The sequence below is a fragment of the Vulpes vulpes genome, chromosome X (assembly GCF_048418805.1).
Source record: "Vulpes vulpes isolate BD-2025 chromosome X, VulVul3, whole genome shotgun sequence".
Taxonomy (NCBI): Eukaryota; Metazoa; Chordata; class Mammalia; order Carnivora; family Canidae; genus Vulpes; species Vulpes vulpes.
This window is the reverse complement of record NC_132796.1, coordinates 35,885,463-35,903,799: the sequence shown is the minus strand read 5'-3', so window position 1 is coordinate 35,903,799 and position 18,337 is coordinate 35,885,463. Positions and strand designations below refer to the sequence as shown.

The following is an 18,337-nucleotide window of genomic DNA, read 5'->3' as shown; positions in this document are numbered from 1 at the left end:
ATGCACCTCTTTCATAAGCATCCTTTTTCTTGATGGAAACATCATTTGGAGGGCAGTGGGTATAAAAAGCAATGCCGTAAGCATTCCTGCTTTTCTTTTTGCAACTCTAACACTTTGTAATTACTGCAGCACGACTAGCTAGCTCCAGCACACACAGAACCTCGAGTTCATTTTGATTTGGGGAGTCTGCCATTCTAAACACAGAAAGCATTTCTTGGGTATTAGCTCTTGGTAGAGAATTAAAGTCTTTGAGTCAACCTTTATGGAATCAAGTTATCAAAAGGAAACAAATGCACAGATACCCATTAACATGCACTAACCTTTATTTTAACACACTGTATTTCTTTTTTTTTTTTCTTTTTAATAGTTTGGGAATGATAATTTTGTTCATTTGTTTGTTTCTGATCTGTTGCACTCTGGAGTATCCTATTTTGCATTTTAAGGTTCTTTGCTACTGGGAAGATCACAAATGTTAAGGACTGAGCTGAGAGCCAAAAGCATTATGGCCATATTGTTTCAGAGAGGAGAAGCTTCTCTAGTGATTGACTGAAGCATCCCAGATCCCTTCATGGCACCATGGAATCAATTTTATTGAATTTATTTCAACCCCTCTGAAATATAGAGCTTATTGAGTGACTCTTCTCTCAAAAAGATACTTCAGTGTGTACCTGGCAACATTTGGGTGTTACCACACAGAAAACTTACAGGAAACACTGGCTCGTGATTTTAGCCTTCTTGTGAGAATTTTCAAGTAGACTGCCTTGGACTTCAACAGGAATGGTCATCCTCTCGGGGAGGTTTTTGTAACTGTTTTGTGAAGAGGCAGTATTTCCAAAAAACAACAACAACAACAACAACTACAATGTTTTTGAAAGCATTTCTTCTCAGTCTGTAATGATGGGAGAACTCCCCTTTTGCAAAGGTTTCCGAGCTCAGACTCTGCCTCATGCCGCTTTCCATTCTGTCCATCCTGACCTCTGTCTGGCACACGGGCTGACAAAGTTTGGGGCCCCGGGAAGCATGTTCCCCAAGGCTTTTCCATCAAATGGATAGCTGGGTTACAGCAAAACTTGTGAGATGCTCATTTCAAAAGCTTGTGAAATCAGTTACAGAACTTGACTTTGAAAGAATCTGGCATGCTACCTTCAGCAACTCTGTTGAAAGAAAGGACCATGAGTTTAAAAGACCAGCTGTCCATGCATCTCTCATCCATCCCTAGTGATAATCTAGCAGCCTCTTTCTTGGTTAACTTTAGTTGCATTCATGCTATCTATATTCATGTCAGTCACTGTCTACAGACTTTTTCTTTTTAGTATTGCTGATTTCTTAGAATTGCAAAAATATGAACAGCATGTGGTTCTGAATGACTTTGTATGATTTGTTAGATACCGCATGACAAGATATGCAGTATCTCTTAGAATTTGGGCTTTTATGCATGTGCTCAACATAATCTTTGGATGCCCCTGGTTCTAAAGTGCATTTTCATGGGCTTGAAAATGAAATTTTTCTCCCAAAAGGTTATAGGACTAAAATTACATGTAAGCTACAGATCATAAGCTGGACTCATATTTTTTGAAGACACAGTTTGACTATAATTTTAGTTCTGCCAGTAAAATTATAATTGACGTACATGAACTACTCCTGTAAATTTACCTTTCTTCTAAATCTTTGCATTTTAGTGTTTGATCAATTAGATCTTGTTACATATGAAGAAGTAGTAAAACTGCCAGCATTCAAAAGGAAAACACTAGTCTTATTAGGTAAGTTTGAGTGTATAAGTGACTTTCTTAGTCTCATCTTCAAAACATTTTGAGTGTTATTAACAATTGTCAATGTCACCTTCTTTTTTAAAAATGATATAGGTGCACACGGTGTTGGGAGGAGACACATAAAAAACACCCTCATCACGAAGCACCCAGACCGGTTTGCGTACCCGATTCCACGTAAGCAATGTCTCACTTTCTTTTAAGTCTGTGTGTCCTGGTATACGTACTGTTTTCCATTACATAAGCAATAGCTGCTCATTGTGGGAAATTTGGAAGATCCAAAGCCAAACAAGGCAGAAACTGAGTTAACAATAATCCCAACCCCACTCCCCCAGTAATGGTGCTCTAAAACATTCTGTTGTAGACTCTCTCAGGCTTCTCTCAATGCAAACATAGGTAGTGTGTGATTTGTTTGTTGTTTTTTCACAAAATTGGGCTCATCCATTCTGTTGGTAACCTAGTTTTCCCCACAGTATGGCATAAACATGACTCAGATGAATTACTCTTCAGAAGAATGGATCTGAAAAGGATAGTTTTCTTTGCTAGAACAATGTTCTCCTTAAATGTACCTAAGTTAATTGACTTCCATCCCTTTGAAAACCAAACATGCTAGCAGTTGTTTATTATAAAGAATTTACAGTCTGTAACATTTTTATTCTGCTTATTTTCTCTATCTTACCCTTAACTTTTTGCCCTCTGCTTCCTCAATATAAGATGAAGTAATTCCAGGAATATAAAGAGGGTTTGAGATCAGGAAGTGCCAGCAAATACTGGATAAATGGTAGCCATGCTACAGCTAGCATTGTTTTTAGTATTGTTATTCCAGAGTTTAGAATTTGAACGCCAAAAGCTTTCCGGCAGGTAGTTTTGTTGGAGGTGGGGAGAACTAAAGGAGAATGAGTTGTGAGAGCAAAGAGAGAAGATGGGAAGATTGGCTTCACCGGGTAGGGCCTCCTGCTGCCTTCCTGAAGCCATGCCAACACCACTTCTGGTTTTCTCTGCACCCCAAGAGGAGAGCCATGAGGCTTCATAAGACGACACCCTCTTTCCAGAACCCTGTCTGATCTACACAAAAAAGGAAATTCACCAATTACCATCTCAGTTGGTACCTCTGAGGTTTTCTTAGTAAAACATTTTGAAATGTTCTTTTAATTCTCCTTATGTCTAGATCTTGAGTACAGCAAGCTTCACTCATATTTAGTTTTCCTGATCACATAACAGTTGAATGTCCATGTTATGAAATGGCCAGGTAACTAGCTTGGTTTTGAAGCATATCCTTGCCAACCTTAGTCATGAAGTCCCTCTGTCAGATATTGGATGGTTCCCTGCCGAGGCAACTAAGAATAGTACAGCAACAATACACGATGCCATTTCTTCAGCTTTTTATGTGCCTGGAGAAAGAGTTGTTTAAAACCTCCACGTTTGAAGTCAGTCAGACAGGCACTGAGGGGGGCACTTGATGGGATGAGCACTGGGTGTTATACTATATGCTGGCAAATCAAACTCCAATAAAAAAATATACATAAAAAATTTTTTCTAAATGAAGTCAATCAGAGAAAGTTGTCCTATGATCTCACTCATATGTGGAATTTAAGAAACAAAACAGGATCATAGGGGAAGAGAGGAAAAAATAAAACAAGACGAAATCAGAGAGGGAGCCAAACCATAAGAGACTCTTAATCATAGGAAACAAACTGAGGGTCACCTGAGAGGGGTGGTGGGGGTACAGGGTAACTGGGTGACAGGCATTAACAAGGGCACGTGATATGATGAGCACTGGGTGTGATACAAGACTGATGAATCACTGAACTCTACCTCTGAAATGATGAAGACACTATGTGTTAATTAATTGAATTTAAATAAAATTTAAAATGAAATAGATAAAACCTCCACATTTGGATGTCCCTGAGCACTTATACCTTCTATTGGTCTAGTTGGAGCAGGGAGTTCCCCGTGGGTTTGGACCCAGGCCCACAACAAAGAGGAGCACAAATTTGTCCTTGCTCAAGGAGGGAAACTGATGAAAGGGAGGGGGGAAGGGGAGAGGAAGGAAGGAAAGAGGGAAAAAAAGAGGTGAGAGGAAGGAAGATTTAAACCAGTGTTCCTGGCTTGTCTGGGAAAACATTTTCTAAACAGTGTTTTACAGAACCCTGGTTCTGTTATTATCCCATAGAACTAGGACTTATTGGCTGATATTTTAGAACACATCACCTTAGGTTAGGGGTCAGCAAATCTTTTCTCTAAAGGACTAGATAGTAAATATTTGAGGCTTGGATGGCCATATGGTCTCTGTCACAACTACTCCAGTCTGCCATTGTCGCAGCCATAGACAACATGTAAACAAATGGGCATGGATGTCTTCCAATAAAATTTTATTTACAAAAACAGGCCCTGTATTTACAAAAACAGGCTCACAGGCCATGAGTTTGCCAGCTCATGGTGTAGGTCTTTACTAACTACTGTGATCACATCTGGCCAAGGTCATTGTAGTCTCAGTGTAGTACACCTTCTGCTGTATTCTAACAATCTCCTTTTGGAAGCTGCCATAGAGCAACACTATCAAATAGGACTTTCTCCGATAGTGACAGTTTTTAGTATCTGCACTGTCCGCTACAGCAGCCAGTAGCCACATGTGGCTACTGAACCCTTGAAATGTGGCTAGTGAAACTGAGGAACTGATCATTCAATTTTATTTAATTTCAATTTATTTAAATTTAAATATCTGTATGTGATTTTCCTTTTTTTTTTTTATTCTTTTTTCCTTCTGCTTAAGACCTAACTGCATTAAGGCATACAGTAACTTATGTTAATCTTGGGTCATTTAGTGTCTTTCTCCTGTGGTAGCCCACAAAGGGATGAACTAAATCTCCTCTAGACACCAAAAAATTCACCAAACCAAACAACTAACCAGCTACTGTGGTCTGATGTCACACAGATAAATATGGTGTCAAGAATTTAGTTCTACAAAGCTACCAGGGATGGGACAGAGCACAAGACATATACTAAAGAATCCACAGCTTTTAAGAATAGATGGAGTTTGGGTAGGTTCCACTGGGAGCGTCAGCTCATGAGCTCAGCCTTTTGAGTCTCTCTTGATACATGACTTTCTTTGCAGATACAACCAGACCTCCAAAGAAAGATGAAGAAAATGGAAAGAATTACTACTTTGTATCTCATGACCAAATGATGCAAGACATCTCTAATAATGAGTACTTGGAGTATGGCAGCCACGAGGATGCAATGTATGGGACAAAACTGGAGACCATCCGGAAGATCCATGAGCAGGGGCTGATTGCAATCCTGGACGTGGAGCCTCAGGTAACAAGTGGCCACTTGCAGACCCCCATCAGCCTGCCTGCATGCTAAGTTCAGGTTCTGAAATCAAAAATGCCATCAGAACGGCATGGACCGCATGATAAATAAGCCATAGGACAGTAGTAGCAGTGCAGGCATCACGGGTTAAGAGTCTAGAATGCAAACTGACTTATCAGTGGGCTCAGTGCATACACCATGTATTTAAGAAGCAACAATATGCTCTTAGGAGATTCATTATACTCAGCAGCTCAATAAAAATACCTGATTGGGTCCATGCCTGCCAGAAATCTGACAATAATGTGACCTCAGGATGAGACTCTGGTGCTTTGTTATCACAACAGCCACCTTTCCTCTCTCAGTACAGCTCACGCTGGACCATTAGAGCCTCTGGCAGCATCTTCTGTTAATCACCAGCAAGGAACTCTGATCCTGGGGTCTGGGTCTGGTCTGAAACGCAGCCCTGGCTTTAGGAAGGCAAGCATGAGTGAGCCCAGGGGTTGCCAGATGGAGTGGGGCTGGAGACCTATGGTGGTTCTTAGCCTCCACCGTCTCTTTACTGAGGATGATGCCCAACCCCAGGCTAAAACTGGGAGGGATATGGAAAGCTTCGAGGACTCAGAGCCAGACACTAGGATGACTAGATAATCTGTAGGGAAGGCCTAACCTAGATGCAGTGGGAACTATCCAACTCGAAAAGGAGAAAGCCACACATCAAACATGTAAGGAAGCCAAACATGTGAGAGAGGCCTTGCATCAAAAATGCTGACAGGCTGGGGCACCTGGCTGGCCCAGTCAGTAGAACATCCAGCTGTTAATCTCAGGATTGTTAGTTAGAGCCCCATATTGGTTGTAGAGATTACTTAAAGAAACACACACACACAGACATGCTATTTTTTTCATCTCTGAGGACAAATCCAGCAGAAGGGAGACTTAAAGCCCAGTAGAAAGGATATTGTAAACACAGAGCAAGTTACAGGAGACTCCTGGGCCTGCCATTTCTAAGACCAGCCTATGCCCCAAATCCCTATCACTTAGAAATAAAATTTGTATACCACCTGCTGAAATGGTCAACCAGCTTCCCATTTTGTTAGGCTTCCCTGGCTGTCACAGGCCAGGACAATCCCTGTTCAAGGGCACCCTATGAGGCTTGGTCCCCTAGCCATCCCCAAAGGGAGGAGGGAAACTGAGTCAGCACAGTCTGTGGGACCCATGGCCTGACAGTTCAGTCACTCAGCTCCAAGATCCTACCATCATGGCCAGTGGGCTCCCCCATTTCCTTTCACAGCACCTGATGGGGTTCTTGAACTTGGAATGTGGTTAAGGGGTTGGGGAGGAAAGCAATAGAGCAGTGAACGCCATCCAGTTTACTTAGCAATAAACTTGGACCTCTCGAGAACTAAATATATAATGTGGAATATAGCTGGATTTCTGTTTAACTCCGAATCCCTCCTTACTAGGGATAGGAAAAATCTTCTGGCCAGGGGTGGCTAGAGGCAAAGTCTCAGTCCTGGGCCCGGTCTTCACCATCCTCTCCTTTGTTCCACACTGGTCTTCACCTGAATGTCTTTTTCTGCTGGTAGTAATGTCTGTAGCACTATGCTGGCTGAAGGGCTCCTCAGACCCCTCCGCATTACCCAGGTCCGTTTTCCAGGGCTTTCTGCCCTACCTGCCACTGCCACTGCCACCCTCCTGGCGCCCAGCTCTCCCCACACCCTTACCTAGGCATGCATCGCTCTGCACCACTGAGTGGGCGTGCTGCGGCCTTATCAGGAAAACCACGCAGTCACCTTTACAAGTGACCCTGGGCCCCATAGCACCCCCTGCCCCAGGCTGGGCACTTTCCTGCTCCCCTGACTGCTGGATGAGCTCACTGCATTCCTCTCTCCCACCTTCCTGTCCCTACCCCAGAATTGTGACTGCTCAGAGCTCCCCACCCCAGAGGGTGGGACCAGGGATCACCCAAGGCCTGCTCCCCTCGTTGGCGTGGTTGACCACGCTGGTCCCGGGCTCACCTGCCTGGGACCATGCTAGCCCACTATAGACTCAAGCCAGGGCCCTGGCCTCGGGGTGCAGCTGCAGACACCCACACAGTCTGCAGCCACTGGGCTTTGCCCCCCAGCTGCCCCTTCTACCCCACAGGCCAGGCAAGGCTGGCAGCCCACCTTCAGGAGGCCGGCTCCAGGAGGCTCTGTCCTCAGGACACCTTTCTCCTCACCCTTTCCCACCCCAGCCTGTGTGATCCCACACACACACTATATCCCACGGAGAGCTTGACTCAGCCAGCTTGTGTGAAGCACTTATATTCCAAGTGTTGTGTCAGGAGCTAAGAATACAAATAAGCTGGTGAGGGTGATATTCATCCCTTGGTGTACATCAAAAACTCCCCAACAGGAGAAGTGCAATGTGGCGTTTTCAAAACCCCTCTCATGTCTGCCACTGCTGACTTGTGCACCGTAGGGAGACCACCCAGCACTGGTGCTCACTGAGTCTGGGCATATTATTCAGTGCCATCTTAGCTTATTTTAGACAGGCCAAACTGAACACATGTCTGACACTATATATGTTAAGACGTTGTGGTCCAACTTTAAACCTAGAGGGTCTTAGTAAAGATTAAACTAGGAGCAAACCAGTAACCTGGCTTCTTTTAAAATGAGAAGAACAGGGACACTTGGCTGGCGCTGTTGGTAGAGCATGCAACTCTTGATCTCAGGATTGTGAGTTCAAGCCCCACATTGGGTGTAGAGATTACTTAAAAATAAGATCGTAAAAAGCAGAACACTGTTTGGGCAGCCCTGGTGGCCCAGCAGTTTAGCGCCACCTTCAGCCCGGGGCGTGATCCTGGAAACCTGGGATCAAGTCCCACGTTCGGCTCCCTGCATGGAGCCTGCTTCTCCCTCTGCTTGTGTCTCTGCCTCTCTCTCTCTCTCTCTCTCTCTCTCTCTCTCTCTCTCATGAATGAATAAATAAATAAAATCTTTTTTAAAAAATTTAAAATGAGAAGAACAGGCTATGTTCCTACCATGCTGTGTATTTGGCAAACATGAGTACTCCTCCCCAACTCCTTGGAACCCTGAGACGGGTATCAGTAGCAACCTTCGTAGATGAAGAATCGAGGTGTATGATAACCACGACTCGACCAAGGTTTCACAACCAACCAAGAGGGAGGTTTGAGCTTGAACAGTGTTGGCCCCAGCCTCATTTCACTGTTCCACCCTGGGAATCCTTAACCTCATCCACCTTGTATATAGTCGTATGATTTAAATCTTTTTTTTAATGTTTAGAAAAATCAATAAGGCAGTCAAAACCTGAGGAAGAACTATAGAACTTCTTTCTCATTGAAATAAAACCATGGCTCCAAAAATAATCTTAGCACCAGGGTGTCACCAGAACTTACCATGATGGTTTTAGATTTTAATTTTATTCTGGTTTATCTATTTGTGACTTTAAAAAGTTAACAGTAGCAGAGTATGTGTGATTTTGCTCTTGCCCATAGTGGGAAAGGTTATCAGCAAGGGGTAGCCAGGGTAGCTGCTGTCTTGTTAGGAATCTGCACTTCAAAACAAGAGCCCAGTTCTGAGCTAGGGGCTGTTCTGTGAAAGATGATCTCTGGGGTCATTGTGCTCTTCCTTAAACCCTTACATTTTTATACAAAATGACTCAGACACTTGCCCTTATGTGCTTTTTTAAGTTTGCAAAGCAGATCCATCTTAAAGCTATCTGCATTGTAGATACTTGATCAGATGCATTTTCGTTCCTTACACATGGTAACCAGGGATGAACTATTGGCCATATAGGTGCCATAAAATCAATTTGTCTCCACAGAAGAGAACTAAAGACTTGACTTTAAATCTTAAACTAATGGTGCTTTGGCTGTTTGAATCCAACATATTTTTGGCAGTCTTTCTATACTTTCTGTCCTCTCTGCGATTCAGAAAGTGATCCTTCCCTGTAAATACTAACAGATTTTGTATCTTGTCTTTAGTCAGAAAGGAAGAAGGTTTAGAGACCTTGAACCCTCACCCTCCCACTCCCCCCCCCTTACCAGCCTGAGGGAATGGAATCCTTGTGAAGCAATTCCAGTTGCTGTCCCTGAAGCGACCCTAGACCTTGGGCTCAGAGACAACACTTGAGACCCATAGGTAGAGAGCAGAGAATGGAGACACAGTTGTTCAAGAACAACTTAGGAAATGTGTGGTGACTCCGCTGAAGATCTGAGGGCTACTAGACAAGAAAATCTCAGTCCGGACTTGAGGGGCCTTTTCATTTTTGAAAATAACAGAGGGGGGAAAAAATAACATAGGCTAGGAATTGAACATCAAAGCCCTGAAAAAGCTCCTGTAGCTACTATGATCATCATGCAGGTTGGCTCTGAACTTCCTGGCAAGCAGGACAGAGAGGGGAGTATCCTGGATCCCATAATTCTCATCTCCTAGAAGTATGCCAGTTCTTTCTTTGGGATTACCTGCTGAGGGATGAGAACCTAGTTCTTGGACACAATCAGTGTGGCAAGCACAACCTGCAGTGACAGCCAGCTGTGTGCAGTAGACACGGAAGGACCCATGTCCTGATGGCTAAAGGCTTGGGGCCTACGTGCCGCATGGAGAAGGGGCACATGCAGGATGCTCACATTTGCCGTGGAGCATGCTTTCCAGGGTTGCAATACAAGGGCAAGCTTTAGACCTTAAGATCTTTGAAAAACTGAGTGGTTGTCAGGCTGGGGACACTGAGCAGAGAGAGGACCATTCCACGCCTGGCGTGTCCGTCTCTGCCTCACCTGTAGTTTCCACTCCACATCGAGGCTACACAGACTTCCCATCTGGCCCTCGAAGTAGTGTCAGGGACAGAAGCCGGGGTAGGTCCCATGCACTAGAACATCTTCCCAGCTCAGCTGCCCAGAGGCTGCCTGTGGTGGATGAGGAAACCTGTCCACAGACCCTGTATCCACCTTGTTCATGAGCACAGGAAGGATGGGGAATGGGCCATGGGGAGGGTGGGGAGGCCCAAAATAATAATGACAGAAAAGAGGATTTCTAAAGGAAGATCCCCGTTAAGCACGAGTGAGCTGTATATGCACTTTTCCACAATGTTTGTTCCTTGCTGAAGTCTTCAATCACAAAAGGGTTGGCAAAGAAATTGCCAATTACCTCTGTCAAAAATGAGCATAAGCAGGCTCAGAGAGCTTTCTCACAAGGGGAATGTGACATTCACAACTGAAGCATTTTTATAGGACCAGTGAGACAATGGGCCAGGCTCCCATAACCCACAAGGTGATACTGTTCCTGAGATTCCAGAACCTGATCACAGTGCAAGAGAACCTTGCACTAGACATTTATTATCCAGGTTGTCTCTCACGAGCCTGTATGTTCAGAGGCCAGGAGATTCCCTTCAGCCACAGAACACCGTGCCCACTGCCAATCATAGGTGACACTTTTACATTTTCATTTTAGCATGAAGACTGTTTATGCTAGGCGCCATCCAGGGCAGGAAGGAGACAATCAAACAAGACCCAGCCCTCCCCCCTCAAGCTCACCCTCTAGTATCTGGGCACTTGCATGTGTGGTGCAGTGGGTACCCTGGGGGCACCCAGGAGGGGCACCTGAGCTGGCACAGAGCTCCCAAAGGACGAAGACAAAAGAACACTGGTGCTAAAGGATCACTCAGCCAGGGCAGGAGGAAGAATAGGGACGGAGAGTCTGGACAGAGGGAGTAGGCTGGGAAACCAGAGAGAGCGAGGCCCTTTCTGGAACCGGAAGTAGTTCAGCAAGGCCAGTCCCTGGAAGGGAAGGGGCAGAGAAGGGCAGAGGGAGGCTGATGAGATAAGCACAGGCCAGCTCAGGAGGGAGGGAGCTGCCATTTATGGTGAGGAGTGTACATTTTATCCCCAGGCCAAGAGGGGGTCGAAGGGTCTGAAGCAAAGGAGCCATACAGTGGGATTTGCCTTGCCAGAAGATCGGTCCCTCTAGCAGCAGGCTTTAGTACAGAGGCAGAGTGACCAGCCTGATTACTACTACAGTCAACCAGGCAAAAGAGGGAGGAATAGGAGTAGGACAAAGCGCATGATTGAAAAGTCATCAAGAAAGCAAAACATGCAGATAACAGAATAGACACGTTAAATGCTCATAAAGGACAGTAGAGGTTCCTCCCCGCCGATGCAGACGAGTCAAGGACCTGTCAATCTCTTGTGAAGTGTGTGCCTGCGGATGCAGGGTTCTGTGCTGTGGAGGAGAGCCCACAACCCGTAGGAGGCTCACGTCCTCATGGCCGGGAGCTGATGAGTAATCCCTTACCCAAATCAACGAGTCGGTGGACGTTGGCAAGGCTTCAAGGCTTCGGGAGGGAAGTGAACTGGCCTCAGGGCTCCCTCTCCCTCCCTGGAACACAGCATTTTCCTGTGGGCACAGCAACCCCCTGGGGCCACTGAGCTCCTTTAGCTGCTGCAGCCTAGGGCCCTGGACAAGGTGCCCCTGCCCACGGGGGCCTTTCATCCAGGGGACTGTGAACACAGCCTAATTTGAGAGAGAGTGAGCACAAGCAGGGAGGGGGAGAGGGAGAAGCAAACTCCCTGCTGAGCAGGGAGCCCAGCAAGGGGCTCGATCCCAGGACCATGGGATCATGACCTGAGCCAAAGGCAGATGCTTCACCAACTGAGCCACCCAGGAGCCCCTGGTGTTAACTTTTCTGAGGATAAGGAAGTCTGACTTATTCACAGGATTCATAAAAAACATCCAATTGGTCAGCTTTCACTTGCTGATAGCTATTGTCCATCCTTCGGAAGGAAAGGAGTATGAGGGTTCACAGATAGAGCTGGTGATGTGCTGCTGCGGGGCTGGGAGTTTGAGTCAGAGGCTTGTTCAGCCAGGTGGTTTCGTACAGACTCGTTCCACAGCTGCACTCACTAGCTTTTTTTTTTTTAATTCAGTTAGCCAACATATAGTATATCATTCATTTCATCAGTAGAATTCAGTGCCTTGTCAGTTGCCTATAACACCCCATGCTCATCCCATCCTGTGGCCTCCTCAGTGCCCATCCCCCCACCCCACCTCCTCCAGCCACCCTCACCTTGTTCCCTGCATTTGGGAGTCTCTCAGGGTCTGTCTCCCTCACTGAAAACTGAATGGGAAGTTCCTCGTTAGTTCATCTTCTGAGTCTCCTGTGTTTGGTCCGCAGGCGCTGAAGGTCCTGAGAACCGCCGAGTTTGCACCTTTTGTCGTGTTTATCGCTGCGCCAACCATCACTCCAGGTCTGAATGAGGTAAGGCCTGGTCCATTTCCATGGCCCATCGTCTTAGGGACCCGTGGGCGCTGTATGCTCCAGAAGGAAGCCCTGACTTTGCCAGGCAGCCGGGCGGAGGGGCGGAGACTGGCCAGGCTGCCTCTGCTCCCCAGGGGGCCCCATGGAGCAAAGCAGCAGCCCCCACACCTTGCCCCCCAGGCCAGCCCTCAGCCCCTCTGCCAGAGGAGAGCTCCAGGGCATCCCTGACCTCGGCCCAGTGGCAGCCTCTGCCCTGGGACCCATGCAGTCCCCAGAGATGAGCCAACCTAGAAACCAATCCCATCTGCCTCTTGGGCCAGCTCAGCTCAGCTCAGCGGCCTGGAGCAGTGCCTGCCATGGTTGGTGTCCCACTCTAGTACTCGGCTGACTCCGAGGGCCTTCTGAGGCTGGGCAGATGCTAACGTGGCCAGCACATCGGTGTGTGTGGTCAGCACATCGGTGCCCACCTGCCACAGGTTCACTCTTAAGAGGAGACTCCAGCACAGTGACCCGTTGCATCTGCCAGGTAGAGAAACCAGCAGAGGAGAGGGCTCCTGGCTCTGTTCAGCTAACACCAGCTAACCCCACCCAAGCTAGTTGACAGTACAATTGAGCCCTAGAAATTTGCACTTTGCATACCTGTAAGGAAGATTAAATCTTTACATGTCTAGGTTACTCATCTTTTTAGTCATTCTTTTGCAAAAGCTATATGCCTTTGTAAACTCGACTTTTCCATCTTCGTTGATACACCCACATGTTTGAAGCCCCACAGTGCACTTAGCACTTATCCTTTGGTTGCCATGTATTTTTCTTGAATTATTATCTTTGCTCTGTTTTGTTTTTGTCTTTGCCTATTTTCCTGCCCTTTTACTAATTTTCCATAGCTGCCAAAATGGTGCAGAAAATTGCCTGTAAGTACCAGCTAGGAGGTGACGAAATACAGCCTTGTTGTCTTTCCTAGATTTAGAATGTAGATCTTTTCTTCCCATAAACCCTGGCTTTTGCTGTTAGAATAGAGGCATTTTGTTTTCACTGAGTTAAACCCTGCTCCTGCGTGAGGCAAGCCTTCAGACAAGCTGTGTTGCCAAGGAGGAAACCGACAAATATAGCTTCATCTTATACGATCCTTAAGAGGAAAGCTTTCTTTTTCTGTAAAGAGAGAGCTACATTTAAAAACTGATGCTGTCAGCCATAAATTTTCTCATATGTTTTCATCAGCCTGGCTCTCTGAGCAAATCATAAACTCTGCAAGTGGTTTCTGAAGCCCAGGACTGTGGTTTTCAGTGGAATCCCCGAGCCGGGAGAGTGACGTGGTGGGAACTGGATCTCCTCAGGCTGGCAGCAAGCACTCCTGTCCTTGGGTGAATGAGCATTTCCCAAAATTGGGCTTCTCCATTGTTGGTTGTAAAGTGAAGCCAAAATGAAAATACCAGGCTTTTCAAGCGCCAGCAGAAAGCGTGTTGATCTGACCTTAGGAGATACTGATCAAGTGAGGTCACATCTACACTGCGCTAGCTAAAGGCCAACATCTGAGCACACCCAGTCCCACTTTGAAATCCCAGTAAAAGACAGTGAAACCTGGAGGCTGCCCCTTTCAGAGGGTCCTGATAGAATGGGTGGGGCTCTCAGCTTCCCCGGTGCCCATCCACCCACACCGTGGTGCCATGATGGGATCGAGTGACCTCACTTTTGATCCCCTCTCTAGAGAGTTGCACCCACAGACCAGGGCTCTTCAGGGAGGGTTTCTCACAAATAATGGATGGGCCTCAGGTAAGAGGAGGGGTCCCAAGCAGCTGCCATGGCTCCCAAGTTACTGAAGGTGCCATGGCTCCCAAGTTACTGAAGGTACCACATGTTCTGGGTTTCCTGGAGGTGCGTCTCTGGCATCACTGGCCTCCACTTCCTAGTAGAACAGCTTTCCATCTCAATTACAGATTTACCACTCATCAGACCCTGTAATGGCCAGTGTCAGCCAAGGGCTTGCTCTCTCAGTACTGTCTGGTGGGAAACGCTTACTGTGTACAAGGCACAATGCCAAGTGCTGGGCACAGCGATGACAGGGCACACAAGACACGTTTACTGTCTAGTAGGGAAGAGAGATGCTAATCAGATCAGCAGGTAGGGGTTGTATGTAGCTCCATGTATCTAGGGTAGGGCTCAGCCCGATACCTCACCTACATAGTTTTGGGATGGCAGTGGGGGGTTAGTTTGACTCACAGAGTTCTCTGGCTTCAAGTTTGAATCTGTCCATTGGAAGTTCAGCATCACAGTATCTGCCCCACGAAGATCCAGAGGCCGACTTTCTGGTGGCCCGTAAGAAATCCTGATCTTGAAAGAACTGCCATCCAGAGGCTAAAGCAAGACTCAAGACTCGTGTGACAAACTAGGAAACTGAATTCCCTCCTCCTGTGGGCTCACCCTGAGGAGGGCTCTCAAAATCTGCAGCAGGCTGGAGGCGTTGAGGGAAGTCCGTTATTGCAGCAAAGCCCCCAAGAGTTCAGTAGCTGCTTTTCCTTCAGAGTTTTTTCCCCTAAGAGGTACGAGTACTTCTGCCTGGTGACATTTGTCTGGCCATTTCCAATGGCTCGACCACTTTGAGGGGATTCATCAGATGCCGGTTGCCATCATAACTGGAAAATAGCCTTATTTCATCCATTATTTGTAACATCCAAAAAGCTTTTGCCTGGCATCCGCTGCTATTGAGTGCAGGCCATTATATGTAATTGAATTCCTGGAACATGTTGGACCTTGAAGTAGAAAAGGGAAAAATACAACTTAATTTGTTGGCCCAAGGCAGCGGCTTTTTGATGCAAGTACAGCTGGGCTCTAGGGCCCGGGGACCAAGGGTGGGGGGCACTGGAGCCCTCGCTGCCAGCTGGGAGACCTCCCGATGGGGCAGCTAGGCCCGGGCGTGCAGGGCACTGTGTATCCAGGAGGGCCTGGTCCCGTGTGGGGTGTGACGTGGAGCGTCTGTTGCATGGGGCGCTGCCAGGCTGCAGTCCTCTAGCCCTGCCGTCACAGGGGCTCATTGTCAGCTCAGTCACGAAGGGGACTTTGGCCTTGTGCCCAGATGCAGCACCTCAAGGTCTGGCCTTGACCATGTCTGCCACTGGGAAGAACAGAAATGTGGAAAGAGCAAGAATCTGACTACTCTCTCCTCTTTGCTCCTCCCTCCCCCCGCCCCACCCCCTATCCCTTCACCATTTAGGATGAGTCTCTCCAGCGCCTGCAGAAGGAGTCTGATATCCTCCAGAGAACATACGCACACTACTTCGATCTCACAATTATCAACAATGAAATTGATGAGACAATCAGACATCTGGAGGAAGCTGTTGAGCTCGTGTGCACAGCCCCACAGTGGGTCCCGGTCTCCTGGGTCTACTAGGCCTGTCCCCAGATACCTGACGCCCACCCGGGAGCCACCTCATCCGTGGAAAAGTCTCTTTGTTATCGGCCTTGTGTCAGCAGGTCATGGTCCCTAGAGACTACCTAGTTGTAGTGTGACCTCCATTTATAATTATTGTCATGTCCGAATAGATAGGAGGAGAAAAACAATTACACACTAATTTAAAGAGACAGTATCTTTTTTAATCAGTTCTCCTAAACTTTAATAAAATGTATCTTTAAATGTATGTATTATTCAATCCTTTGGAATGTTATATTTTTGGAAATCATAGCTTTTTATTTCCAAGGCCCCTAAAAACTGCACAAAATAGATGCTGCTTTCTATAATCTATTTTAATAATAAACAATGATTCTGTTACCTTGACTGGGGGTGGAACACTACATTCTTTTTAGAGTCTGATTTTATGGATTGGAATATCTTTCTTTCCTTTATTTATTTGAAATAATCAGTCTAGTGATTACAAAACAGTCATAAATTTTTAAAGGCCTTTTTTTCTTTTTTTTTTAGACTAGTATTTTTTTTTAAGTCCTTTATGTAACATCCAGACAATGTGATACTGTCTCTTTGAAGCACCCTGTAAACCTTTTAGAGATTTGAAGTTGGGTCTTGACTCTTAATGCATGTGGACAGTCGCGAGCGTTTATGCTGTCGGTGTGTCTGTGTTGGACAAAACAATCTGTAATCTACAGCAAAGTACATTCCGTTCACGGGGCACGCCCAGGGGAGTAAGAATAAAATGCTATTATGACTAAGTTGTAAACCTATGCACATCCCTTGCATTTCGGGCAACTTTATAAAAAAAAAAAGAAACTGATTTTTATTAATAATAATCCTGTAGTGAAATGTGTTTGTAATTTTGTCTCAATTTAATTTGTTGTAAGGTGGGAGGGGGAGTTGCTGGTTTCACCATTTCAGATCTGTGTTGTCTGAGAGTATTAACGTTTTAATTAAGCAAAGAAATGAGGATTTTTAATATGTATGTAATTGTTTTAAAGCACCCATTTTAAGAGAATATACTGTGCAATGAAGAAACCAGTTTAGGCACTTGCTATAAACTGAATTATTCCAAAAGAATAATCTATAACAGCCCTGTAAATTCCTTTAAAATGATAACTAACAGGACAGTTTGACCAATTTTTTTTAAATATACTTCCTTTTATGTGTTCAATAATTAAATGCCTTTGGGTCCTTCATTTCATTATAGATTTGTTCAGGTTTACAAGCCGATGATCTTTTAGATTTTATAATTCGTTAGATGCTCACTGAACCATGGAAGGCCCAGGAGTGACTATCAGTTGGCAGGACAACAAGATTTTCTGCCAGAGCACAGCTCGGACCACGTCGGGCTCCCAGAGCGCAGTGCGCCCGAGGACCACCCATGTAGTGGAGGCCATCTGTGGTTTCTCCTTCCTCTTGCTATATCCCTTGGCACAGGAGAATCATCTGTCCATGTTGCTTTAGACACATGAACCATCTCATCACCCTTCCATGAGGTCCCTTCTTCTAATACAGGAGATGCAAGCTAGGGTTTTCCAACTCTTGGCCAGAGGTCAGTGGAAGACTCTTCGTTAGGGTGTCAGGGTGTGAAATGGTTCTATTAACCTGGGATCCTTGAGAACGTACCATCCGGGTCGCTTCTTGTCGGTTAGAGGGCCTCATCGCTTTGTGCCTTGGCAGGATGTGCAGGGTTTGTTCTGAGCTGAACGGCTCCTCTTGAAAGACCACACAGAGAACGCATCTGTATACTCCTTTTAAGGTGTCACCCTCCTCTCCCACCAGCTCTTATTAAACGATGGTTTTTCTTTTTCTCTGATGTTGTCCTTTGTCGGTGACTGGATGAATTTGCAACTTACCAGGTGTTGAGTGACCTGCTTCTGTTGAGGCCCCACAGCAGGGTGACCAAACCACCAAACCAGGGCCACCCTGGATGGAGAAGGGAAACCTCAAGAGTTGTTTCAAGCTGTGTTAGGATTGATTTAAATCTAACTGATGCCAAGGCCAGTCATTCCTGTGATGGTACTGACCACAATCTGGGCTCTTCGTGGTGTGGAAGCGCCCACTCTACCTCTTTTCCAATGAAGCACAAAGAAAAATACAGCTAACACATGGGGAACACAGACTCGCTCCCCCTCTGCTAGAAATGCCCACACCCCCTTCTCGGGCCCTTTGAGGCCAAATCGCCAGAGATGCTGATGATGCCTATCTTAAGCCATGTTGACAGAGGTGGATCAAGCAGAAGAAGAGCAAAGCTGTGCCAATTTAAATGTCTGTGGCCCCAGGATCGAAAAGCACTTAGCACCCGTCCTCACTTCTCAATCGGAGAGGCCCGCAGGCAGGCACCGCTCTCGCCACTGGGTAGATGGCAAAATTCCTGTATCCAGAACTCACTCTGGCTGAACTTCTCAAAGAGGTCATCTGCTCCATTCCACTAACACAGGCCCTTCTCTAAACTAATGCCTTTGTGACCCGCCAGAAAATGCTTAAATTCAGAATAATTTCACACAAAACTGCTGCTGCTACATTACAATCATCCACTAAGCAATCAGAGAAAATTACTAAAAATCTTCACTGCTTCCATTCCATCAGCAAAATCTTTTTT

General features: G+C 46.1%; 1 protein-coding gene across 21 annotated transcripts in view; it reads left to right on the top strand.

Annotated features, from left to right (window-relative positions):
• Positions 1-17,546, top strand: part of CASK (calcium/calmodulin dependent serine protein kinase) — a 351,423-nt gene extending 333,877 nt beyond the window's left edge. For 14 of the 21 annotated variants that reach the window (XM_072743848.1, XM_072743845.1, XM_072743840.1 and 11 more), the window contains 5 exons: positions 1,680-1,760; positions 1,863-1,943; positions 4,882-5,084; positions 12,249-12,332; positions 15,541-17,546. In XM_072743848.1, the coding sequence (XP_072599949.1) occupies positions 1,680-1,760; positions 1,863-1,943; positions 4,882-5,084; positions 12,249-12,332; positions 15,541-15,717 (626 nt within the window). In that variant the 3' untranslated portion in view covers positions 15,718-17,546. The remainder of the gene's footprint in view (positions 1-1,679; positions 1,761-1,862; positions 1,944-4,881; positions 5,085-12,248; positions 12,333-15,540) is intronic. The other 7 variants (XM_072743849.1, XM_072743844.1, XM_072743839.1 and 4 more) reach the window with 1 other exon arrangement.
• The last annotated feature ends 791 nt before the right edge of the window (positions 17,547-18,337 follow it).